This window comes from Pan troglodytes, chromosome 4, assembly GCF_028858775.2.
Source record: "Pan troglodytes isolate AG18354 chromosome 4, NHGRI_mPanTro3-v2.0_pri, whole genome shotgun sequence".
Lineage (NCBI taxonomy): Eukaryota > Metazoa > Chordata > Mammalia > Primates > Hominidae > Pan > Pan troglodytes.
Genome location: NC_072402.2, coordinates 166,904,969 through 166,932,048, shown reverse-complemented (window position 1 = coordinate 166,932,048; position 27,080 = coordinate 166,904,969). Strand labels below are relative to the sequence as shown.

The following is a 27,080-nucleotide window of genomic DNA, read 5'->3' as shown; positions in this document are numbered from 1 at the left end:
CAGTACCTGGTGCGTGGTATGGGTCCAGCAAATATCAGCTTTTATTAAGGCTGATCTACAGCATTTTAGTCCGTTGAAGTAAGATTACCTACCTTTCAGAACTGTTGCAAAGAGAAGAAGAAGAAAGCATGGAAGGCTTGGCATGGTGGCTCATGCCTATAATTTTAGCACTTTGGGAGGCCAAGGTGGGCAGATCACCTGAGGTCAGGACTTTGAGAACAGCCTGGCCAACATGGTGAAACCCCATCTCTACTAAAAATGCAAAAAACTTAGCCAGGCGTGGTGGCAGGCACCTGTAATCCCAGTTACTTGGGAGGCTGAGGCAGGAGAAGGAGAATCGCTTGAACCCAGGAGGCGGAGGTTGCAGTGAGCCAAGATCCTGCCACTGCACTCCAGCCCGGGTGACAGAGGGAGACACCGTCTCAAAAAAAAAAAAAAAAAAAAAAAAAGGAGGCATAGAAAGCTATTGTATCAAAGATATTTTATTTGTCAGCGTAGACTGCCATAACAAATAGTTTCCACATTTCAGTGGTTTAGGAGTTATTTCTTGAATAGGTCTGTGTTTAATGTGTGTAAATGGTTGTGGGGCGGGGTGGGGGCGGGGAGGTTGGGGTGGGGGGCTGTGGGGGTCCAAAGGAGGAGAGGCCTCTGTTTCATGCAGTCATTCAGGGACTCGGGTTCTTTCAGTTTCCCATCCCTGGGATCCTCCAGTGTATCTACTGAATCTCACCCAAGATGAGAGAAGAGAGTGTAAAGGATGGGGCAGAAAGTTTTATTCCTCAGGCCTGAAGGCAGCATATAGTACTTTTGCTCCTGTAATCGTGATGAGAATTCAGTCACATGGTTGCACATACATGCAAAGAAAGCTAGGAAATGTAATCTATCTGTATGCTCAGGCTGGTGAGTTGTCCACGATTATCATTCATAGAGCACTGTGGCAGACTGGTGAGTTGTCCGTGAAACCTTTTTCCCTCTGTCTTGAGCACAACTCAAAACAACTCACCAGTCTGCCACAATGCTCAATGAATGATAATCATTACTGTGATTAGCAACCTAACATCATAGGTGATTCCCATGGTATCCTAAGCCCTACTTGGAGGGATGGGCATCTCTAATTATGCAGTCTTTTCTCCTTTGAGCTTGAGAGAAGGAACAGTTCTCACCTCGTTCCCAGAATAACTCGGGAGCCTTCTGCCCCCATGAGCCATCCTTGACCATAATGACAGGACTGAGGTTCTCAGAGGTGGCATAAAAGTCTCAGAAAGGCCTTGCCACCAAAAGCCATGTGAATGGGGTTTCATTGCTAATGGTAAATATTGTGTATTCAGAAGGTGGCTTTCTCCTCCTTTCTGTTCCACCTCTCTATTGTTACAAAATGAATCACCCCAAAACTTCATGGGTTAAGACACAGTGGTCACTGTGGTACAGTAATGTGTGTTTAACGACAGGGATACATTCTGAAAAATGTATCCTTGGCAATTTCGTTGTTGCATGAAAGTCATGAGTGCACTTGCACAAACCTAGATGGTCTAGCCTACTACACACATAGGAGATATGGGTATAGCCTATTGCTTCTAGGCTATAAACCCGCGCAGCAAGTTACTCCACTGAATACTATAGGCAGTTGTAAGACAATGCTGAGCAATGGTGAGTATTTGTGTATCTAGATATATCTGCTGTTTTGTTGTTGTTCTTTTAAGAGACAGGGTCTTGCTATGTTGCCCAGTCCAGTCTTGAACTCCTGGATTGTTCAAGCAATCCTCCTACCTCAGCCTCCTAAGTGGCTGGGACTATAGGTGTATATCATCATGACTGGCTAAATATCAGACATAGAAAAGAAAGGCACAAAAATAAAGATACGGTATAAAAGATAAAAAAAATAGTATACCTAAATAGGTACTTACCATGAATGGAGCTTGCAGGACTGGAAGTTGCTCCAGGAGAGTCAGTGAGCGAGTGGTGGGTGAATATGAAGGCCTAGGACATTACTATTCACTACTGTTGACTTGACAAACACTGTACACTTAGGCTATGCTAAATATTTGTACATTTCTTCAATAGTAAATTAACCTTAGCTTACTATATAACTTTTTTTTGAGGGACAGAGTCTTGCTCTGTCGCCCAGGCTGGAGTGCAGTGGTGCGATCTCGGCTCACTGCAAGCTCTGCCTCCCGGGTTCACGCCATTCTCCTGCCTCAGCCTCCTGAGTAGCTGGGACAACAGGCACCCGCCACCACACTCGGCTAATTTTTTGTATTTTTAGTAGAGACGGGGTTTCACCGTGTTAGCCAGGATGGTCTCGATCTCTTGACCTTGTGATGCGCCCGGCTCGGCCTCCCAAAGTGCTGGGATTACAGGCTTGAGCCACCGCGCCCTGCCAACTTTTTAACTTTATCAACTTTTAATTTTTTTTTATTCCTTCGTAATAACACTTAGCTTAAAACACAAACTGTATAGGTATACAAAAATATTTTCTTCCCTTGTATGCTTATTTTATAAACTTTTTTTTTACTTTTTAAACTTTTTTATTAAAAACTAAGACACAAGCACACACATTAGCCTAGGTCTACACAGGGTCAGGATCATCCATCTCGCTGTCTTCTGCCTCCACATCTTGTCCCACTGGTAAGTCTTCAAGGGCAGTAACACACATGGAGCTGTCATCTCTTATGATAACAATGCCTTCCTCTGGAATACCTCCTCAAGGACCTGCGTGAAGCTGTTTTACCATTAACTATTTTTTAAAATAAGTAGAAGGAGTATGCTGTAAAATAGTGATAACAGTATGGCATAGTAAATACCAGTAACACAGTCACTTATTATTATCAAGTATTAGGTACTGTACAAAATTGCATGTGCTGTACTTTCATACAACTGGCAGTGCAGTAGATTTGTTTTCACCAGCGTCACATAAACATGTGAGTGATATGTTGTGTTATGATGTCACTAGGAATTTTTCTGCTCCATTATGATCTTATGGGACCACCATCAGATATGCCATCCTCATTGACTGAAACATTGCTATATGGTACATGACTGTATTATCTCTTACAGCTTCTGTGGGTCAGGATTTCAAGAGTGGTTCATTCAGCTGGGCGATTCTGGCTTAGAGTTTCTCATAAGTTATAACCAGATGGTGGCTGAGGCTGAGTCCCAAAGGTATCTGCACCTAATGTGCCTGACCTCTGGGCTGGAAAGACTCAAGCCAGGGCTGGCATCTCTCCCTCATCCTCATCCTCTTCCTCCATGTGGTTTCACCAGCATGGAGGCTCCAGATCATCTGCTTTTCTCATATGGCAGCTCAAGGCTGCAGTACAAGTGAGGGGAGCGAGAGAGCAAGCCCCTCCCCTATTGCCTCTTCTAAGCTAGCCTCAGAAGCTCTGCAGCATCATTTCTGCCATAGTCTTGTTTGTCCAGCAGTCTCAAAGCCTGCTCAAGTTCAAGGGAAATTGGCATAGACACCATCTCTTGATAGCAAGTGTATTTAAAAAAAAAAAGAAAGAAAGAAATGACAGACATGTTTGGAGACCACCACACTTCCCACATCCACATCTGGACACTGTCCTTGGCCCCCATCCAGGATCACCCCTCCTGCTGACAGTTCAGAACCCATCCCAGGCTGACATACACTGACTCCCTTGAGGCCAGAGCTGAAGGTCATAAAGGTCTGGAGGAGCCTGGGCCGGGACAGTGGGGTCTGGCCTTGGGACAGGCAGCCTCTCCTCAGGGTCAGTGTAATCCATTCCCATTTCTAACCACGTGTGTTGAATCCCCAGCTTTGTGTTTCTCATCATCCTATGGCCTGCAAGTAGGAGACAAAGCTCCTACAAAGCATGCAGGCCTAGAGAATGCAAGTAAGTTACTCAAACTCACCCAGACCCAGCTGTGTGGAGTTGGGGGCTAGAGGTATCTCACCTCAAAGCCCACGTGCTCCCTGGCCTTCCTGGCAGTATGTGTGTTTGGGAGGTGGGCAGAGGCAGGCAGCACAGCTCAGTGGGAGGGGAGAGCCCATCCCTCCTCCGTAGCCCCTGTGTCACTTGCACTTAGATACTAAGGAAATAGGGGTCACAGAAATGCTGCGAAGGACAGGCAGTGGGCTGGGGGGATACCCTTGGCCCCATTATTCTATTTGTCAGCCACAAAATAGATGCCTTTTTTTACCCGTAGGAAGAGAGCACACCAACAAGGAGTGTCTTGGGGACCCCAGGATTCATCCGTGGGCACAAAGTTTGGGGTACGGGGCTGTCAGCTTCTGCTGGTGAACTGAAATTTCAAAGTTGAGATGGGAGAGATGCGCTTCAACTAATTACAGTAATAGCTGCCATGATTGAGTACCTAACAAGTGCCAGATAAGTGCTGTGTGTACATCATCTCATTTAACCCTCATCAAAGCTCCTGAGGTCAAGATTGTCAGCCTCATTTGTAAATGGAGAAACCGCACCTCAGAGATGAAGTGCACTGCCATTAGATCACTCAGTAAGTGGCAGGACAGGGATTCAAGCTCAGGACTGCCTGCCTCTGAAGCTCAGCTCCCAAACACTAACTCTGTGCCAGGGACAGTCCCACAGCACACCTTCTGCCCCCCGCCACATCCTTAGCGTTTCAGCAGTGCACTTTGTGTGCTTTGACATAATAAATATTCAAAATATTAGTGCTGCAGATGCTGGCACAAGCTGCTGAGATACCATGCTGTGTCCTGGTAATTAAACCCTTGGTTGCATTGTCATATTCACAGTTGTCAAGGTCCCCAAACATCCATCTGAATTCAGATGGGAGGTAAGAAGAACACGTGTGATGCTTTGGAGTGTGTACAGATTTCTGTCTGCAGGTTTCCCATCCCTGCATGGATAACCCTTCTTTATTTTCCTGGGTAATTCTTGCTATGCTTTTTTTTTTTTCTTCTAAACCAGCACTCAGATTAGCCAGAGAAGTCTAAATACTGCTTTTCTCCATCACAAGCTAGTTCAGAAACAACTTTGATGCTGTTTTAAGTATTGGAAAACTCAAGGAGGAAAGGAGGAGCTACCTGTGTGAGGTTACTCAAGGACTCACTTGATTTTTATTTCAGTATTATGTCTGATATCAGGAGATTAATCCCTCCTCAAACTTGAATTTTTTATATATATATAAAGTGCTGGAATCTGAAAATGCCTTTCCTGTTCATTTTATGCAACTGTATAAAGGAGGCATAATTGCAGGGTGGCATCTTTAGGAAGCAACTAGGAAAATCGAAGAGATGAATGTTTGGATGGGGATTCATCATTGGAAAAATGGCTCTTAGTATATAAATGTTCAGAAAGAAAAGACAATTCACAGATACCTTGTTGAAACTCCAAGGGCCAAAACCCTGAAAAGTGAGGGTTAAAGAGGGCAGAATCTGTAGGGATCAATTATTCAGCATCCATTATTGAGAACTGTAGCATATTATTCATGGTTCCTTTTTTTGGCGTTCAGTCTTGTTAGATTATTTTGGTGAACACGGAATATTCATGCAGTTGTTCACAGGCTTGTTCGTGACTTCAGTTTTTCTTAACTGTTTTTCCATCATCCATGCTGCCCTCCACCCTCACTTCAATATCACCGCCACCACTTCAGCTCTTCTATGGCAAATCCTTCTCTTTGGGGCTATATTCAGGAGCTTAAGCCTATAAATTGAGGCAGGAGTAATCCATGCAAATGTCTTTACCTAACATGTGAAATGAGTTAAGTTACCTCTACTGGGTGCCAAGCACATACTCTATCTACTATGTTGGGTATGGAGTTAAATGAGATGTGGCCTTTGCCCTCAGGGAGTTTGCAAAGTAGCTGGAAAATAGACAATTTTTGTCTTGTTTGTTGGTTTCTAGCTACACACCAAAGTCAGACAAATTCTTTTGATTTCAAGTGATAGAAAATTCAACTCAAACTGGTTTAAATCAAAATATAGGAGAGATGGGATAGAATGGGTCATACGCTCTCAAAATACAGAGGTATCTGGCTTCAGGCATGAGTGAGTCTGGACATTCACAGGAGAGCACCATCTGCTCACTGTTTTTGTGGCGGTGAGATGGCTTCTGGCTACCCTGAACAGCTTAGCAATCCCAGTAGATAAACAGTTATTGGGATTTTGAGTCATTTAGGCATTTCTGAAACAATTGCTGTGGTCAGGAAAACTGAAGATACTTATCAGCCTGGCCTGGATCAGATGCCAGTGCCTAGAGCTGGAAAGAGGGGTCAGCCCCATTTGTATGACATGATCTGAGAGTTGGGGGAGGGGAAACTTCAACAGAAAAATTTGTTACCTAAAGAAGGGACCACAGAAGGCAGGCAGTTACGTATAAAAGAGTTCTGCTATGTGCATAATGAATGGTTTATTCCATACAATATCCTTAAGGTTAGCCGGGCACGCTCAAGGGATATCGTTAATCATCAGAATTGCCGCCTTCTGGACAAGCAACATCCCTTCAGTCCAAGCCAGTCTGGATTAAATAGACCGTAATTGTAACCCACAAAAATCTGACCTGAATTTGCTCTCCATTGCAGTGACCTGGACAGAAATAATATCACCAGGATCACCAAGATGGACTTCGCTGGGCTCAAGAACCTCCGAGTCTTGTAAGTAGTTGATGGCTCTCAAGTGTGTTTTCATTTTTAGCTCTTCAGCCTCACAAAAAAATGTTCCACTGCCCCTGACATCACACTCCCAAGCCCTGGACAACAGGAATTCACCATTCTGCAGCAGAAAGCCCCTCGTTAGTGTACCCACATGCTTACAGGTATCACATTCTGTGTCTAGACGCTGCTGGCTGAGCTAGATCGATGGAAGAACTTAGTTCCAGTGATAGGGAGAGTGGAAGGCTATGAACAAATAAATCACCATGCCCAGCTTCTAGGATGACAGCGATGTCAGGTTGACTAACCATGCTTCCCTTCCATAGAGATGATAATTTCTTCTCCAGCCTGTGCATTAAAAGAGCAATCAGGACAAAAGTTATCTGTCTTGTAGCTTAATGGAGAGGAGGGGAGGAGAGCATCAGAAAGGGTCAGGGCCCTTGCTGAACACCCACAGCTGTGCAGACAGGTAGCAAAATTTGAAATGGGCATTGATGGACTAGGGGAGCAAGGAATATTAGGTTTCATTGCTGAATATTGAACACTTTCATCAATCCTTAAGTCTGTGAGTGATAAGAAACTTCCCAAGTGCTTGTCTGTCGAAAAGTCTAAGACATTCAGAGGTACAGGAAAAAGCAATTTAGATGTTATTTTCCTTCTTTACTTGGTAGTTAATTTTGACCCATAAGTGTGGCTCCATGCAAGAAGTACAGACTGGGCCAATTGGCCACTGCCTTGGTATTTGTATGCCATGGAATCTTAGCTGGCAAATTGTTACTAGAAGTAACAGCTAAAGTCTTGGTACCTGAAGCTACCTTCTTTTTACTAATAGCCCTATATAATAAATATAATGAATTTTGTATTTGGTTCAGAAAGTACCAGGCTCTGGTCCTGATTCGGAATTAGCTACCCATGAAACCTTGGGCAAATCATTTTTCCTCCTTGGGCCTCAGTTTTCTCATCTGCAGTATAGGGAATACGTTGTTAGAAGTATTTTCAACTCTCATAGTTACACGTGTAGTGCTTCATTGTTTTAACATTTTCTGATTATTTTCGTGATTACTTGTGAAGCATTAATTTTACAACATTGTTTGCCATTTCTGATTGAGTTGTTAGTAATAATGATGATGGATATGATACTTTCATGGGCTCAGCACAGTATTACATAGTGGTAACATACAAGGTGGGGCATTATTATGAGCCCCTATTTGTAGCAGAGGAAACCAGAGGTGCGGATAGGTTAAGTAGACCCAACTCTACATAGCAGGTGACTGAAGGAGTTGGAATTGGAACCTAGACTCTGTGCTTTCTAACCTCCATGCAGTGCCACTGTGTATTCACATTATAGAAAGCTAAGAAAACTAAGACAGTGATAGTCTACCCATTTTGTAAATGCAGCACTGATAATGTGGGGGCTTGTCAGAGCTTCTGTTATGTACACATGTGTGGGGACATGGGGAATCTGAATCCTGGGCCTCCAGCTTGCAGATGCTCTCCACACCGACATGTTCTCCGTCTTTGGTCTCAAACACTCTCACCCTCAAAGGGAAGGCACACCCTGTGCCAAGTCTTTTGCCCCAGCAGCCATGTATCTGTCAAGTAACTGGTAGTTCTGACAAGGTGTGCGTGGATCAGAATCGAGACTGAGATCAGGGTGGGGGAATTCCATGGTTCAGTTTTAGGGCGATTGTTATTGAAGAGGTATAGGTAGCAACTCTTGATTCTATGTCATTTGCCAGGTTAAAAAATAGACGCTTGTTTACCTTCTCACTTTATTTTTTTTATTTATTTCCCCTGCATCTGTGAGAGATTTCCTTTTATATTTCACCTAATGCTTCATTTTCTAACAAAGTCAAAAACAACCCTTTGATTTTCTTAGCGTTACATCAGAAAGACTAATAAAAACTCCAATGTTCATATCTGCTTTCTGCAAATAGAAAGTTTAAAATAATCACAAAAGATTGTTTTAATATCCCCTGGATGGTCTACAACATTCCTTTGACTACAGTTTATCTTTTCAGTTAATTGGTACATTCCTCTTATTTCGATAAGCAATGCCAAAAAGCCTTCCCCTACCCCCCACCCCCCAGTAGACTATTAATATACTCTGTTTCATTATCTTCCTTATCAACTCAAAGACAATCCCATTCAAGTGGCCCTTTATTACTGTGAAAGAATCTGCCTGGTGGAATAGCTGAAATGCTTTCTAACTAACACCAATAAAATATCCAGACATTTTTACCATATTTTTCCTCAATCTATTCTTTTTAGCTGAGTAACCTAGACAACTATCTTTTTTAAAAAGATTTTTTTCACACCTTGGCACATTCCCCATATCTGTTTCTTATTTACAATTTCTAGAGAAGCTAGAAAAGATTCAGTAGTCTTGAAAAATTGGCCACCCAACAGTTTCTGTGTCAAACTGTTAATATGGGCAAAAGCAGATAAAATGGAGATTGAGGAACTTCAGTCTCAACCCAGGGCAATTTTCCCCAAATGAAGAGCATTTAAGGAGAAGATAGAAGAATTGCCCAGGACATTTTTTTTCCTCCCATGGGATGGGAGTAGGAAAAAGTCTCTTCTGCTGGTATCAATTATGTCCCATTTCTTGGTAGTCTAAGGGCTCTGCTATGCTCACAATGTGGGAGCCAGCTTTATCCCAAATGGGGTTAATAAAAAAGTTAAACTCCACCCCAGCCGTCATCACATGGGGGGCGATTTCCGATCCTGATCCAGTGCTAAAGCTAAAAAAATAACAATGCCAAAAAAGCTGAAAATGAACACAGGCTCTGTTCTAATTCAGAACAGACTCCAGCCATGGACAGCCGTTGTGGGTGTCCAGCCCTTCCCGGATTCCCCTGTCTGAAAATGTGGGGAAGGTATCAGTGGCTTTTAGTGCATGCTCCTGGCTTGCATCTCAGCCCAGAAGTCTGGATGGGAGGGTCTTAGCTCATTCATTCACTGATCCATTTATTCATCAAATATCGATGATTTGTTGAGCCTCTGATTGCCAGGTTCTAGGCTGGACTGTGATGGAACTAGGAAGTAGATCTGGAAGGGATGTAGATACTTGGTCAGTGAGGGTCCCAGCAGAAAAGAGGGCAAATGAGGAGAGCGAAGTAAAGACTTATTTAGCGGTGTGGGCAAGATTAAGAGAAACGTAGAGGAGATAGTGTAGTTCCTTGAGGCTAGAGTCAAAACGGGGTCACTACTGTCCCCTGGGCCTTAAGGAGCACAGGGAGGAAGTGGTTATCAGAGCCTGGCAAAAGTAGGGACTGCTTGACAGAAGCTGTGGTCTTAGGTAGAGGGATGCAGTCAGCCTGACGTGGCTTGGCAGGGAAGGAGAAGAGTAAATCCCCCAACCACACTCTTCCTCTACCCTCTGATCTCCTGCCGGTGACTCTGTTTGGCTGAACCTGACAGGAATCCAGAAGTCAAAAAACTTCTTGATGGTCTTGATGGCTAGTTGTGGTGGCTCACGCCTGTAATCCCAGCACTTTGGAAGGCCAAGGTGGGTGGATTGCTTGAGCTCAGGAGTTCAAGACCAGCCTGGACAGGGCTGCCCAGGCTGGGCAACATTGTAAAACCCCGTCTCTATGTCCCCTCCTAAAAAAAATTAGGTGGGTGTGGTGGCATGCACCTATAGTCCCAGCACCTTGCACCACTGCACTCCAGCGTGGGTGACACAGTGAGACCTTGTCTTGGAGGGAAAAAAAAACTTCTTGATGAAGCCAATAAAAGTCAGCTTTCCAGGGCCTGCACAAGGTGGAAACGGTGTATCTCATATAGATATCCTTGCATCTCTTCTATTCCCATCTCTGAAAGAAGCTTGAAGTGTTAGATTCATTAGCACAGAACTAAGATTCATTATAGAAGGGCTGGGTTAGGCTCCCTCAGAAACCCAGAGGGAATGTGGTACTTACAATACCCTAGAGCTGGTCCGTGTCATCCAGCAAGGAAATAATGACTACGAAGTCTGTGATTGATTTGATTGGTGGATGGATAGTAAAAACTTAGCTCAGCAAACCTCCAGTCAGTAGTGTTGAAGTGGGACCCTATTTAGCATGACGTGCTAGTGTGAGACTATTAGCATTCCAAGGCCCTCCTTGCATATGGTGGAGTGAAAAAGGAAGACAAGAGAAGGGAAAAACATTTTTTTTTTTTTTTTGAGACAGAGTCTTGCTCTGTCACCCAGGCTGGAGTGCAATGGTGCAATCTTAGCTCACTGCAACCTCCACCTCCCAGGTTCAAGTGATTCTCCTGTCTCAGCCTCCTGAGTAGCTGGGATTACAGGCACATGCTTAATTTTGTATTTTTAGTAGAGACAGGGTTTCACCTTGTTGGTCAGGCTGGTCTCGAACTCCTGACCTCGTCATCTGCCTGCCTGGGCCTCCCAAAGTGTTGGGATTACAGGCATGAGCCACTGTGCCCGGCCTTTTTTTTTTTTTTTTTTTTTTTTTTGAGACAGAGTCTTGCTCTGTCGCCCAGGCTGGAGTAGTGCAGTGGTACGATCTTGGCTCACTGCAACCTCTGCCTCCTGGGTTCAAGCAATTCTCCTGCCTTAGCCTCCCGAGTAGCTGGGATTACAGGCATGCACCACCACACCCAGCTCATTTTTGTATTTTTAGTAGAGACAGAGTTTCACCATGTTGGCCAGGCTGGTCTTGAACTCCTGACCTCCTGGTCCACCTGCCTCAGCCTCCCAAAATGCTGGTATTACAGGAGTAAGCTACTGCACCCAGCCAACATTTCTTAAGCCTCTAATTGTATAGCAGAACCTGGGCTAGATGATTTACTTATTTATTCCATTTTTGTTCTCGTAAGAACTTTTGCAGTGTTTTATTTTCTCTGTTTTACAAATGAAACTGAATCTGAGAGAGGTTGGCTAGTTAACCCACTCTTATATCATCAGCTAATGTGCAAGCAAAACAGGGCTTCTAAACTAAATCTACTGTGCTCACCAGACTGGGAGTTAGAGGGCCCACCCTACCTGGCTGTGGGAATTGGCATAAATAATTTCTCCTCGAGCAAGTCTTTTAGCCTCTCCCTTCAATCGTTTCTATAGGTGTTAAGTGAGGAGCTTGTAAGGGGCCAGAAGTAATAGAAATGTGAGAAGCAGAGCAGATGAGGACATGGCAAACTGTGGGGCTGGGGACCCTCGCCTGACCAGTTCTACTTCTGGTCAATTGATATTTGGAAATGTGAGAGCTGATTTTTCAAAAGGAGTTTCTTTTGCGGGGTGTGGGTGTGTGTACATGTGAAATATCCTGATTTTCAACTGTTGGCAACAAATTCACAAAAATGTAAAATATCATCGAGCCCAAACGAAACAGTTACCTGTCCCAGACACATATACAATCGGTGTGTGCCATGGCCCAAAGTCTTCTATAGGTTTTCATTCATTCAGTAAGCATTTATGAAGTGCCTGCTGTGCTAGGCAACTGTGTTAGGACTGGGAGTAGGATGATGGACACAATGTCTATCTTCTTGCTCCTTAGGCATAGTGGGGAAGATAGACTTGGGAACTAAACACAAGGGCCCAAGTGTTAAGGCTGAGAAGTGCAGGAGGTTATGAAACATCTAATAGGGAGAGACTGTCATGGAGCATTCAGTTTGATATAAAGATGCAGCCTTCCCAGGGTTGCTCTTCCTCTCCATCTGCCATTTGCTTAGGTGCTTGTGGGTACCTCTCCTCCTGAGTAATCCAGAGGAATCCACAGCCCTTCCGAAACTCCACTTTCTAAAGAAACATTCTCCAATCACAACTGCATCCCCATTATGTCCCATTCAGCCACCATGTGCAATCTGTGTCATTTCCCAGCCTAAGGTCAGCCCCCAATGGAAGCTACATAGCTTCATTGCTTCTCTCCCCTGCTGTTCAGCTCATCCATTTAAGCGGCCATTTTTTTTTTAAGTTAGGGAAACAAACATTTCATTATATGCTAAATTCTTTGGATATACTCCATGCATGAACCAGACTCACTTACACAGAGTGTTTAGGATTTGTAATCACCTGCTTGGAGGACTGAGGCGGGTGAGTGAAGCGTGTGGCTGGAGGGAGGGAGCCTGATCTTTTAGGACCATCATCATGAGATTGGGATTAGCTGGGCTCTCGGTGAGAGGAGTTCCTGGGACCAGGCTGGTTTTCTTAGCGACAGCCAGTCGTTTCACAATAGCCTCACCCTTTCTACTAGGGTGAGCTGGGAAGGCCCTTTTCAATGAAGTATTTTTGAATCCTTGGAGGAGGGAGCTCCCAGGGAAGAGATGCTGAATCTATGTGTGGTTTTTATAAAGAGCAGCTTTTACCTCTTCCTTTTCTGCGCAACATCCTGCAGTGCTTGGGGGGACATTTACTGAGAACATTCTTAAAATAGAGGCATGGAAACCAATCTGTCAGGTAGAAGTGTGCAGGCGGCAAAACCCTGGTTACCGTGACACCAAGCTGGGATATGAGTTATCTTGTCCCATCAGACTGATCCCAGTTGAAGGGACCCTGACGATCATGGGAAGGGCTGAGTGACCATGCCTGCATGGCATGAAGCCTAGTATGAGGGTCCCTGAGCCCAGCTTTGTCCTTAGTCATTGCTGTCTCTGTGGTTATAGGCATCTGGAAGACAACCAGGTCAGCGTCATCGAGAGAGGCGCCTTCCAGGACCTGAAGCAGCTAGAGCGACTGTAAGTACAGTACAGCCTCCTTTCTTAAAGTATTTATTTAATTTTAGTGCTTTTTGTTTTGTTTTTGTAAATTGGCCTTATAACCTTGTTAAAAAAGGTCTCCAGTGTTTAAATAGAATGTTTGCTATTATACTTAAGGCACATTAGATGCATGTTAAAGAAACACTGAGATCCACTTACACTCCTTTTCTGTAAAAGTTGCTAGAATCAGCTTTCAGGGCTTGTTTCCCTTCTTCTCAGGCTTGAGCTCTGTCTTGGTACCTGTATAAGGGGCTGGTTTTTACCCAAGTGTAAACCTTCCCTTCCACGGAGGAGAGAAGTCTGCAGTTATCCCTGCCATGAGATCTGGCATCAGATAGTCCCTAGTCCTCTGCACGGGCAGAAGCTCCCTCCTGAGGCCCTCTCCTCCCTGAGTGTTCTCTGCCCCACTCTTGCGGGGAGAGGAAGGACTGGTGAGTGGGCGCAGCCTTCAGCGCGCTTGTATCTCCTGTGAGTGAGCATCAGCCTGTGTCAAGAAGCCCCCACGTTTCCACGAGAGAATGCATTGCCAGTGGTTTAAAAATAGGCCACTGTTCTGACTCAATGAGAGGGAAAGAGGAAAAGGGATGGGAATGGAAGACGGTTGGAGCCTCCATTTGTTTTGTTGATGAATACTTTTGCAGAAAACTCTTGGATTACTTTGAGGAGAGCTGCTCAGATGGTTAAGTAGGCAACTTCACCTTTCTTCTGTTAATCACATCTGGCAGCTCATAACATCTGGATATTTGCTTTCTGCCCTCTGAGCAGGGATTGTCCCCAAGAGCACTTAGTCATGCTGGTGGGTGGCTCTCTTCAAAGTTCTCTCTGAATCTTGGTTGCCCTGACATTTCAGCCTCTTTCTTCTGCAGTCAGAGGGATGAAGCTGCAACAGCTCACGGCTCTGCCGGCTTCCCTAGAAGAACTGTGTTCCGTTTACCTGTCTGGTTGCCAAATCTCATTTACAGAGGTGGGCTTGGGTAAGGTGGTGTGCTTGTCCCTGACTAGTTAGCTTTGAGATGTGCCATCTTTTCCCCTGGAGTCAATTTATCTGGGGCCACATAAGAACAGGGAAGGTCCCCATTGCACGTCAGTTAGTATTACCCAGAAAAATGCTTTCCTCCCTCTCTGTTGTGTGAACCGTCTCATTTATTGTTCTCCTTCTGGGTCAAATCCCAGCATATGTTCTGCTGGTGTTGGTTTGAAAATATGACATTTATTTCTTGCAAGGGAAAATAGTTATAAAAAGAATGAATGTTGTCTCTGTTTACACGTTTATTTTTAAGTTTCTTAACACTCAAGTTCTTCTTATTTAGACCAAAGAGAACATAAAAGTATTTGTTGAACCTGGTTCCTTTGTATGAAATATTCAGCATTTCTACAGAAAGATCAATACGTGGTCCTTTGTGAAAAGGACCCCTTGCTTAGTCTTCTGATTAGAAGAGTGAAAACAATTCCCAATTCATTAATTTCCTGGTTTTGGGGAAGGAACTAATTGAGTACCTTGGACATGCCAGGAACTACGCCAGTGTTTTACATGCTATTTGTATTTTTTTATTGCCACAAAATTCCTATGAGGTGTAATTACCCTCATTTTGCAGATGAAGAAACAGACCCAGAGAGACTGAGTCAAAGAATGGTCAGGAGGGGAGCCAAGATTCAAAGCCACTTCTGTCTGACATGAAAGATGATGTTCTTTCATATTCATGTGCAGCAGATACTAGATGAAGTGTGATCTTTAGTAAGGGCCCTGAGAGTAGCCTCTTGCATAAACATTTAACTCCAGGGAATATCGATGAAATATTTTGGCAAAGCCTCTTTTCTTTGGCTTGGTGAACAAGGCTGAAATACCCATGCATGTCTGGGGAACTGAATGGATTACAGTTGCAGAGGAAACCTGATTATTTCTCTGTGTTGGTGTATTAGGTGGGTAATGCTAGCTGCTGTGCTAGATAAACCCTCAAATCTCAGTGACTTAACACAGTGGACGTTTACTTATTCATGTAAAACCCAATATGGGCATTCCTGATAAGGCCTCTCTCCTCCAAGTGGAGACTCAGGGACAAAGTCTTCTTCTTCTCCTCAACTTTACCCTCCTTAAATCTTGGCTTCCAAGGTACCAGTGTTTGTCTGCATCAAGCCAGGAGAAGAGAAAACAGCATGAAAAATTTCACATGGGAAGTTTGCAGATTTCAAGAAGTACATGTCACTTCCAGTCTCACATACTTTGGGCTAGAACTCAGTCATGTGGCCACAGGAAACTACAGGGGCGGGAGGAAAGGTAGTTGAGCTTTGTGCCCAGGAAGTAGAGGAAACAGGCTTAGTGAACAGTTGGCCAATCTCTGACTTCTATTGCAAGTGATCTGAAGAAGTACTTAATCAGGAAGAACATTAGAAACACAGGCAGCTGGGTTCATATACACAGCTGAATAGTCATTCTCATAATACCTTTCAGTGTTAGCAAGAAGGCATGTGTGTGACATTAATCCTGATAGGCGTTAATCTGGTTTTGGTTATTCGTTCTGTTTTCATACAGACTGGGAGATGTAGAATTGGAAAACATAATACATTTGCTATTAATGATATGACGGTGGATTGTGCCTTTCTAGCTCTTACTCCTGGCTCACCTTATCTGTGTCTTTGTATTTTGTAATAGATAAATCTTTATTGATCATATTCTAAGATAGAGCCTGGAAATAATAGGGGTTATAATACTTCATTTCTGGAGGGTTTATTTCCACTCTGAGTAGTCATTATTGGTTTGTTCTCTTGGGTCTTCCTGGGAAAGGGAAAGGAAGTCTGTCCTCTGGGTCTCAACTTAGAATTCTCTATTCCCCCATGAAAGTACCCTATGCCTCTGGCTGAGTTAGGTGCCCCTACTCTCATAACACAGGTGTCTTCCTATCACAGCACTTATGACACCATATTTTAATTCCCTGTTTTCTGGATTGTTTCTTCCCAAAACCATGACTGTTGAGGTCAGGATTCATGTCCCATTTAGCTCCTAATCTCACAGACTTGAGCAAGGCATGATAGTAAGTGCTTGAGGAATATTTATTAAAGCGCTTGAGTTTTTGTTCTATATAAGTGATGCTAAGCTGGGCCTAATTTTGCCTTCCAGAGACACTTGGTAATGTTTAGATACATTTTTGATTGTCACAACTGGGAGATGCCACCCAGCAGATGGGGTATAGGAATATCTCAACATCTTTAAATGCACAGGACGGCCCTACAACAAAGAATTATTCAGCCCAAAATATCACTAGTGCCAAAGTTGAGAAATTTTGCTCTTTATCATATGTCAGATAGCATGTCAGGCACTTTACATATACCATCTCATGTAATCTATGCAAGAATACTATGAAGTTAGAATTATCATAAAATATGATGTGATAAAATATGAAACTCAAAGTATCACCTACGAAGTACTTTGCTTAATATATTTACCTAAACCTAATTTAGCTGGATCTTACTTCTGGTTGCCAGAGAGTGGATGGGATATAGGAAAAAGTTAAACGAAGAGGAAACAAACACACTTTGTAAGTGGGATATTCTTTGAGACAGCTGCCCTGATCTTTTAAAAAAGTCAATGTCAAGAAAAACATGGGAGTTGACTTTTAAGTTCAAAAAAAGCTTAGAATAGAATAGAAACAGTACCACAAAATTGGAAGGGTCAATGGAATTAAAATGTTCTAAGATCCTTAAATTATTCAGGAAGTAATAGTGCTAATATTTATTGCCTTATTAAGTCAAAGATGTATGTTGAAATCTGTAGCATAGCCTCTAAAAAAAAAAGCCAAAAAATTATGATAGTCTCAGGGGAAAGGAGCACAGTATGATACAAAATATGAATTAAAATGAAGGATAAAAGGGAAGGAAAATGAACATAGAACAAATAGACAACAAACAGAAAGATGATACATTTAAACATGAATATATCATATTACCTTATATGTAAATGCACTAATTCTCCAATTAAAAAACATAGATTGTCAGAGTGTATTTAAAAAATACCAAACATATACTTTTTACAAAAGAATAACATTAAACATAAGGATAGAGAAACCTTGAAAGTAAAAAAAAAAAAAAAAAGAAAGAAAATGATAGCATGAAAACACTAACCGAAAGGTTAGTGTCACTCTATTAAAGATAATATAGACTTTAAAGAAAAAATATTAGATGTAAAGAGGGAATTTTGTAATGATAAAATAGGAAATATCCCAGGAAGATATACCAAATCTGTATTTGTATGTGTCTAAAAACATAGCCTGAAAATATGGAAAGCAAATATTGACAGAACTAAAAAAAAATAGACAAATTTATAATCATAGTTAAGATACACTTTTTGGTAATTAATAGAACAAGGAGGTACAATTCTTGGTAAAAATATAGAATATTAAATAACAATATTTGTAAACCTGATGTAGCTGATATATAGAGAACACTCTAAACAACATAGAATAGACATCTTTTCAAGGGCATATGAAAGTTTTATTATATACTGATCTAGAAAGCAAGTCAACAAATATCAAAGGATATCACATGGAGCATGTTCTCTGACAGCAGGAATAATCAAGAAGTTAATAAGAAAAGTAGAAAAATCCAAAATATTTTGAGATTCAGTAATATACCTCTAAATACTCCGAGTTGAAGAACATATCACAGTGGAAATTAGAACATATTTTTCTGAATGTTAATAAACATACAATGTCTCACAATGTGTGGACTGCAGCCAAAGCCATGCTCAGAGGAAAATGTATAGCCTTTAAGCTATATTACTCAATTCATGGTATATATTATGTATAGTATCTATTTTAAAAGAAGCACATATCTTGATTAAAATATCCTCCTTACAAAGTTAGGGCAAGAACAACAGAACAGAAGAAAGGAAATTATTAAGAGCAGAAGTATAAGAAATAGAAATGAATGTATAATAGAGAAATTCTAAAAAGCCAAACTAATTCTTGAAGCAACTAAAATTACAGACACTGACAAGACATATCAAAAAACGAAAGACTAAATTACCAACATGAAGAATAAAAAGGGGGATATAAGTATGGATATTATAAATATTAAAGTGATAATAGCAGACTTTGAACAAGTTTATCTTAATGATTTTAAAGAGTAAATGAAATTGAAAATAGAAACAGGAAGGAATAGAAAATCTGTCTTATATCAATTAGAGAAATTAAATATTTAAAACATTCCATCAAAAAATCTAGGCTCAGATGGCTTTAGCAATAAATTCTAACAAAGTTTTAAGGAATAAAGTATAGCAACTTAATACAAACTCATTCTATTAAAAGAATGAACATTTGTCTATTTAGCCAGCATAACCTTGAGAACAAAACCCAGTAAGGACATTTCAAGAAAAAAATATAAACCAATGTGATTCATGAATATTTTTACAAATTTCCTAACAAAATACTAGCAAATGAATTCAGTTATACGTGAAAAGGATAATATATTCCAACCAAATTTGGCTTATTCAAAGAAGGCAAGGTTGGTTTAATAGTGGAAATTTCACCTCTCAAATAAAAACATGCTGAAAAACTAGGACAGCAAAACCAAAGACATACACAACATCTACAATAAAATTAGTTGGAGCAGTAATTCAGTGAATCCCCAGTAGATGGTTTCAAGACTGTTGTGGTATCTCATCTGTGTGGGAGAAAGCAGAGGGAAGGCAGCTACGGTTCTTAGGACCCTGAGAAGAGGGCATCCCTTAAATTACCCATCTCTACTCATTGGAAAATACAGTGGCCAATCTGAGAAAAGCTGCAAAATATAGAAGAGAGTTCTATCAGATCCAATTCATGGTAAGCACAAAGGAACCATAATGTAATAATGACTGATAATACTTGGAACATTCTGGGGCCTATAAACTCTTCAAACAAAAATGAGGCTCTTTTCCTAGGAAAGGTCTAACATTGGTAAGAAACTTCTGGGAGCAGTTGATCAGAAAAGGAACAATAGTAGAAATAAAAAGAGAACTCCTTGAGAAGTATAATGTTAGAATTCACCAGAAGAGTCAAATCTTGGAAAATACAAGGCCATGTTTTTCATTGCTTTGCAAAAACCAGAATGAGCTCGAGAGTCTTAAATCTTAAAAAAAAAAAAAAAAAAAAAAAAAAAGCTATTTCACTGCTCCATTCTAAAACTACAGGGAAATTTATTTCACTTAAAAAATAAGCAGTTAAAAGGATTCTGATTGAAACCCATATAAAGGTTTTTAAATAAGAAAAAGTATGAGAAGCAGAACTTTCTTAGAAACAATGAAAACATATAAAAGGAGATACCCACAAAGCAAATAAAGTGTAATAGAATAGTTGAAAACTGGCTAGAAGAATTTAAGAACATATAAATTATAAGAGAACAACATAAGTCTGAATTTCAAAAACTCAGAAATTTAATAAGAGAAATGTAGGATTTGAAAGGAGGGGTGAAGAACTCAAAAAAGAACTTAACAATAGAAGTACTTCAAAATAAGTACTGCCAATACAATACTGAAGAAAAACTAACTTGTAGAAATTACACTATCCAGTTTCAAGACTTACTGTAAAGCTATAGTAATCCAGACAGCATGATATTTGTGAAAAAATAGACACACACATCAATGGGACAGAATAGCGAGCCCAGAAATAGACCCATGCAAATACAGTCAACTGATTTTTGACAAATGTGTAAAGATAATTCAAGGGAGAAGGAATAATCTTTTCAACAAGTGGTGCTGATGCAGAAAAATGAATCTGGATACAAATCTTACATCTTACACAAAATTGAAGTCGAGATGATTCATAGACCTACATGTAAAATGTAAAACTATAAAGAAAATATTTTCAAAACATGTATCTGATAAAGAATTTATATGCAAAATATACAAAGAGATTTAAAAACTCAACAGTAAGCAGATACCACTCTCCCCCTATAAAGGAAAGAAATGGACAAAAGATTCAAATAGGCACTTCATTGAAGAGGATATACAGCTGGCAAGTAAGCATACAAAAACATACTCAACAGCTTCTTTCATTAGGGTGATGCAAATAGGTGTGTAGTGAGATACTACTACACACCTATTACAGTGGTGAAAATTTAAAAAATTGACAATGCTAATTGCTGGTGAGGTGGAGTAACAGGAACTCTCATTCATTGCTGACAGTAATACAAAATGGTACAACCACTTTGGAACACAGTTTGGCAGCTTTTTAAAAAGTTAAACATAGTCTTATACAATCCAGATCTATGGTTGCTAGGGATTCAGAGCAGAAGAGGGAACCGAAAGTTGAATAAAGCACAGTAGGGGATGGTGGGGTTTAGGATGGTAAAACTATGCTGTATGATAATGAAATGGTGGATACGTGACACTATGCATTTATCAAAACCTATAAAATTTTACAACACAAAGAGTGAACTATAATGCATGCAAATTTTTAAAAAGTCATGTAGGAGAGTGGGGTATCCCGGGATGGAATGCAGACTGTGATGAATGTATGCATCAGCGTCACTGAACTTGAGGGAGCAAAGGTGCTGACCTAAGCTGTGGAAATGAGTGGAGTCTGTAAGACTAAAGGCAAAAGGAACTGCACAGAAGAACTGTACTCTAGTTGGTAAAGTTGTTTCCCCTGGGGATGTGGGTTAACAGTTCTGAGACACTGTACACGTATACTGGAATTGAACAATAGATGGTGGATGGTGAGGACAGATTTCTTGCTGTTGAAATGGGTGGTTAGAAACAAACAATGGAGAAAGCTAGAATATGTGGGAATGGACTAGAGTTTGAGACATCAGTATCAACTCATGTTTAGCCTACTGTAGGTACTTTTATTTAATATCGATGAATATATACATAGAAATATTTTTGATACATGTATTTATATGAATTAATATGCAAAAAATATTTCCTTGCTCTGGCTGGGTGTGGTGGCTCACGCCTGTTATCCCAGCACTTTTGGAGCCCAAGGTGGGTGGATCATGAGATCAGGAGATTGAGACCATCCTGGCTAACATGGCGAAAACCCGTCCCTACTAAAAATACAAAAAATTATCCAGGCATGGTGGCATGTGCCTATAGTCCCAGCTACTCAGGAGGCTGAGACAGGAGAATCACTTGAACCCAGGTGGCAGAGGTTTTAGTGAGCCAAGATCACACCACTGCACTCCAGCCTGGGTGACAGTGAGATTCAGTCAAAAAAAAAACAAAAAAACAAAACAAAAAACAAAAAAAAAACCACTTTTCTTGCTCTGTCAGCAAGAGGGCCTGGAAGCAACAACACTGGAGTAGCAATGAGCATGCCCAGCACCCAGTTGATGATTTTTAAAATCATTTTCACACAAAAAGGAATTAAAGCGTCTTGGAAAAATGGTTTATTCTAGGACTGAGGCATGTTGTTGTGCCATAAAGGGAGCGCTCAAAACAAAATGTGAAACCCCACAATTTGGGGAGTATGTCAAAAGGACGTAAAAGCAAACAAAGAATTCTTAGTGGCCAAAGCTGGAACAATTTGAGTAACAAAATAATTATTGAATTATTACCAAAGTTTAAATATCCATGAGTCCATACTCACAGAAATAAATGAGTAAATAAATAAATGGAATAAACAGAAAGATCCCATACAGAAAAATTCTAACTAATTTGTTGTGTAGGTTCTCTGCCCTCTAGGAGATTGAACCTAACTCACTGTTCCTTAAATGTGGACTTCACAGAGACACTTCCTTCGAAAGAGTTCTATGTGAAAAGGGAAGGGAGTGGGCAGTAGCTTTACAATGGAGAAATATGACACACACCACCTTAGCCTTGTGATCAAGGTCAGTGTCAACATTGATAAATCATTTGATAGTATGTATTTCGATATGATGCAATGAAAATATTACTTTATATCTGTGATCTTCCTCCCCCAAACCCATCATCTCAGTCTTAAGTGAAAAACATCAGACAAATCTCTATTGAGAAACTTCATAAAAAATACCTGAATAGTCCTCCTCAAAACTGTTAAGGTCATGAAAAACAAGGGAAATCAGAAAAACTGTCACAGCCAAATGGAGCCTGAGGAGACATAATGACTAAATGTAATGTATCCTGGATGGGATGCTGAAATAAACACAAAAAGTAAAAACTAAGAAAATCTGAAAAAAGTATTGACTTTAGTGAATAATAAATGCAACAGGATTGCTTCATTAATTATGATAACTGTATTATATAAGATGTTAATAGGGGAAATTGGGTATGGGCTATATGAGAACTCTCAGTACTATCTTCCCAGCTTTTATGTAAATCAAAATCTATTCTAATATAAAAAGGTTTTATGCTGACCCATGAAACCCTACTTGATTTACAGACTTACGAGCAAAATAAATGTTTTTTATGCCAAAAATACATACATATATTTTAATCTAGGTGGATTTTAAAAAGAAATGGATGAATACTGCTTTAAAAGAAATAGAAGATGGAAAGAGTATTCTTAAGTCAACAAGAAATTAATATAGAGATAAAGGGATTTAAGAGAAAGTGAGAGTTAGGCAAAGAGGTTCTAACAAACTTATAATAGGAATCTCTGAGGAAGAAAACAATGGAACAAAACAAAACTGATAGTACTGATAATTACTATTCAAGAAAATGTTCTTAAAAGATGATTAGAAGGTACCTCGAGGAAGTGCACTGAATGTTTGGAAAAGTCAACTCTGAGGGGTCAAAACAAAATATGTTCTAATAAAACTATTACATTTTAAAGGAAAAAGTCCTTAAGCATTCAATCAGAGACTCATAATGAAAGAAAATTGGATTTCTTGCCTACTTTTTGATGCCAAAACCTTATGTCAGAATACAAGTGAATAACCTAAAAAAATAAAATGTGAGCAACAGCATTTATATTTAGCCTTGCTGACATTCAAGTGCAGTGACTGCAGACTACCTATTATGAACATTCAAGAACTTAGGCCTCATGGTGCCCATGGACACTTTCTAAGGAGTCTGCAAAGAACAAGCTTCAGGCTGGATGCGGTGACTCACCCATGTAATCCCAGCACTTTGGGAGGCTGAGGTAGGCAGATCACTTCAGGTCAAGAGTTCCAGACCAGCCTGGCCAACCTCGATGAAACCTCGTCTCTACCAAAAATTAAAAAAATTAGCCAGGTGTGATGGCACACACCTGTAGTCCCAGCTACTCAGGCTGAGGCTGGAGAATCACTTGAACCCAGGAGGTGGAGGTTGCAGTGAGCCAAGATTGTGCCACTGCACTCCAGCCTGGGACAGAGTGAGACTGCATCTCAGAAAAAACAAAAACAACAAGCTTCATACAACCGAAAGACTGGAGAGACATTGGTATAGGACAGACACAGTCAACACTTCCAAAAATCCTAGAAGTTGGATGCGGAAATGTGACTGCGTCTGGAATTCTATGGAATGAGGGTAGAAGTGACATGCCCTTCATGACCCTCCATACTTGTACTCTTTCCCTATGTTGGCTAAATTGACAGCACTCTAAGGAGGATGTAGAGCTACAAAGTAGAAGGATCCTGGGCCCCTGCTGACCTGCATTTGGCTGTGACATGAACAACAAATATACTTTTATTGTTTCAAAAATAAAGATGTAATTAATCACATTAACAGAAGAAATAAGAAAAGTCATTTCCTCTTCTCAGATACTGAAGAAAGTATTTAATAAAATTCAATACTAATTTGTGATTTAAAAGCATTTTACATATTAAGAATAAAAGGGAAATTCTTTACCTAAAAAACCTACAGCACACATCGAAGTTGATGGTGAAATATTGAAAACATTTCTCCTAACAGAACTAGACTCCTGCCGTCATAGCTTCTATTAAATACTGTATTGGAAATTCTGGTTCTGGCAATGATTCGAAAAATAGGAAAGGAAGGAAGGGAGAGAAAAGGGAGGGAAGGAGAGAGAGGAGCCAAAAAACCACAGAACCAAGGAAAAAGAATGGATATAAAGATTGGAATAAAACAAATTTAAGTGCCATTATTTAAATGATTGATTACATGAAAAATATAAAATAATCTACACATAAACTATCAGAATTCTTTTTAAAATTTTAAGTTTCGGGGTATATGTGCGGTATGTGCAGGTTTGTTACATAGGTAAACGTGTGCCATGGTGGCACATTAGATTGTAAATTGTGTTGGTAGGTGCGCAAAGGCTGCATGTATCAACCCATCACCTAAGTATTAAGCCCAGCACACGTTAGCTATTCTTCCTAACTATCAGAATTCTTAAGTAGATTTCTAAGGTCACTGGACACAAGGTCAATACACCAAAAAAAAAAAAAAAAATACAATTTCTATATACCAACAACAAACAATTGGGAAATTAAAAAAAAAAAAAAACTATGTTTACAGTAGCAGCAAAAAATACCAATGCCGACCGGGCGCGGTGGCTCATGCCTATAATCCCAGCACTTTGGGAAGCCGAGGTGGGCAGATCACGAGGTCCGGAGATCGAGACCATCCTGGCCAAGATGGTGAAACCCCATCTCTACTAGTAATACAAAATTAGCTGGGCACGGTGGTGCGCACCTGTAGTCCCAGCTACTCGGGAGGCTGAGGCAGGAGAATCACTTGAACCCAGGAGGCGGAGGTTGCAGTGAGTCAAGATTGTGCCACTGCATTCCAGCCTGGTGACAGAGCGAGAGTCTGTCTCAAAATAAATATATATATGTGTATATATACCAATGCCTAGGAATAAGTCTAATGAAAGATGCACAGGCCTTAACACAGAAAGACAGACGTTACTGGAAGAAATTAAAGATGAGTCAAATATATGGAGTGCTGCATGGTGTTCATGTATTGGAATACTTAACATTGCAAATATGGCAACTCTCTCCAAATTGATGGATGGATTCAGGGCAGTCCTAATCAAAATGCCAGCAGCTTGTTGTTGTGGAAATTAAGATGATGCTAAAATTTATATAGGAATGCAAATGACCAAGAAAAGCAAAGACAGTCTAGAAGACCCAGATATAGAAGGATACTTGATTTGTAACAAAGGTGGCTCTGTGAGGCCACCTGGAATGGATGGTCTGTCTAAAAAACTGTGCTAGAGTAATTGGGTAACCATATGGAAAACTTGTTCTGTTGATCCCTACTAATGCCATTCATAAATCAATTACAAGTGGATTGTAGAAAGATAAAGACACTTCTAGAAAATAATATTTTTTGGCTGGGAGTGGTGGTTCGTGCCTGTAATCTCAGCACTTTGGGAGGCTGAGGCGAGTGGATCACCTGAGGTCAGGAGTTTGAGACCAGTCTGGCCAACATGGTGAAACCCCATCTCTACTAAAAATACAAAAATTAGGCAGGTGTGGTGGCATGTGCCTGTAATCCCAGCTACTCGGGAGGCTGAGGCAGGAGAATCACTTGAACCCAAGAGGCGGAGGTTGCAGTGAGCCAAGATCGCAGCACTGCACCCTAGTCTGGGCAACAGAGCAAGGCTCCATCTCAAAAAAATAACGGAATATTTTCGTGGCCTTGAGGTAGTTGATATTTCATAAGCAAGGCACAGAAGACGCTAAAGAGAAAAGATGATTTGGACTACATTAAAATAAATAATTCGCCAAAATACATTATTGAAAGAACATGTCCCAGAGTGGGTGAAGATATTGGCAGTGCATATAACTGACAAAGGACTTATTTTAGAATTGAGAAGAACTCCTACAAATCAATAAGAAAAAGACAAATGACTCAGTAGAAAAATGGGTGAGAGTTTTGGACACTTCGCAAAAGAAGATAGAGAAGTGGCCAATGATCGTATGAAAAGTTGCTTAGTGTGTCATTAGTCTTTAGGGAAATATAGAATAAAACCACAATGACACATACCACACACTAATTGGAATGGCTAAAACTTACAATATCAAGTGTTGGTGATGAGGTGAAACAACTGCATTTACCATATACTGTTACGGGAGTTATTGATACAGTTACTCTCGAATATGGGCAGTACCAACCAGAGCTGAATGTACATGTACCTTCCACTCCTGGGTACATACCCTACAAAAAGACATACACAGGAATGTTCATATCAGCACTATTTGTAATAGCCCCAGACTGGAAATAAGCCAAATACTCGTTGACATTAGAATAAATCAATAGATTGTGGTGTATTCACATAATGGAATTGACTGGTAGAAAATGAAAACAATGCGCAAAAAAAAAACTGCTGTCTGTAACCACATGGTAAATCTCAGAAGCATAATCGGGGACAAAAACTGGACATAAAAGAATATATATTACCTGATTCCATTTGTGTAAACTTCAAAAGCAGGCAAAACTAATCTATGGTGTTAAAAGCTGAGGTAGTGGTAAGCAATGGGGAGTTGCAAATGGAGAGGGGCACTAAGGGATTTCTGGGGTGTGTCATCAGCTGTTTCTTGATCTGGGTAGAGGTTTCATGGATCTGTTCAGTGGGTGAACATGCTTCAAGCTGTACAAATTTGATTTGTACATTTTTCTGTACGTGTTATACTTCAAAAAAATTTATTTTAAAAAGAGACTCAAGAGACAGATATAACAACCAAATTTCATGCATGGCTCTGACTTGAAGCTGTGAGAAAACCCATACAGATATGGGACATTGCAAACTCCACAGAGACAGTGGTCTCAGCTGGGAAGTGATTTTTTTCCTAATCAATGTTACAATGAAGGGACATTGAAGGAAATGCCATTATTCAAGGATCTGCTGCACTTTAAAATGGTTCAGTAAATAAAATAAAACAAATGTAGCAAAATGAAAATAATTGTTGAATCTAAGTGGTGGATATAGGGATACTCAAAATACATTTATCCT

General features: G+C 40.6%; 1 protein-coding gene across 1 annotated transcript in view; it reads left to right on the top strand.

Annotated features, from left to right (window-relative positions):
* The window catches only part of SLIT3 (slit guidance ligand 3), a 636,015-nt gene that overhangs the window by 43,247 nt on the left and 565,688 nt on the right, over positions 1 to 27,080 (top strand). The window contains exons 2-3 of the mRNA XM_016954159.4: positions 6,523 to 6,594; positions 13,195 to 13,266. Of these exons, the coding sequence (XP_016809648.2) occupies positions 6,523 to 6,594; positions 13,195 to 13,266 (144 nt within the window). The remainder of the gene's footprint in view (positions 1 to 6,522; positions 6,595 to 13,194; positions 13,267 to 27,080) is intronic.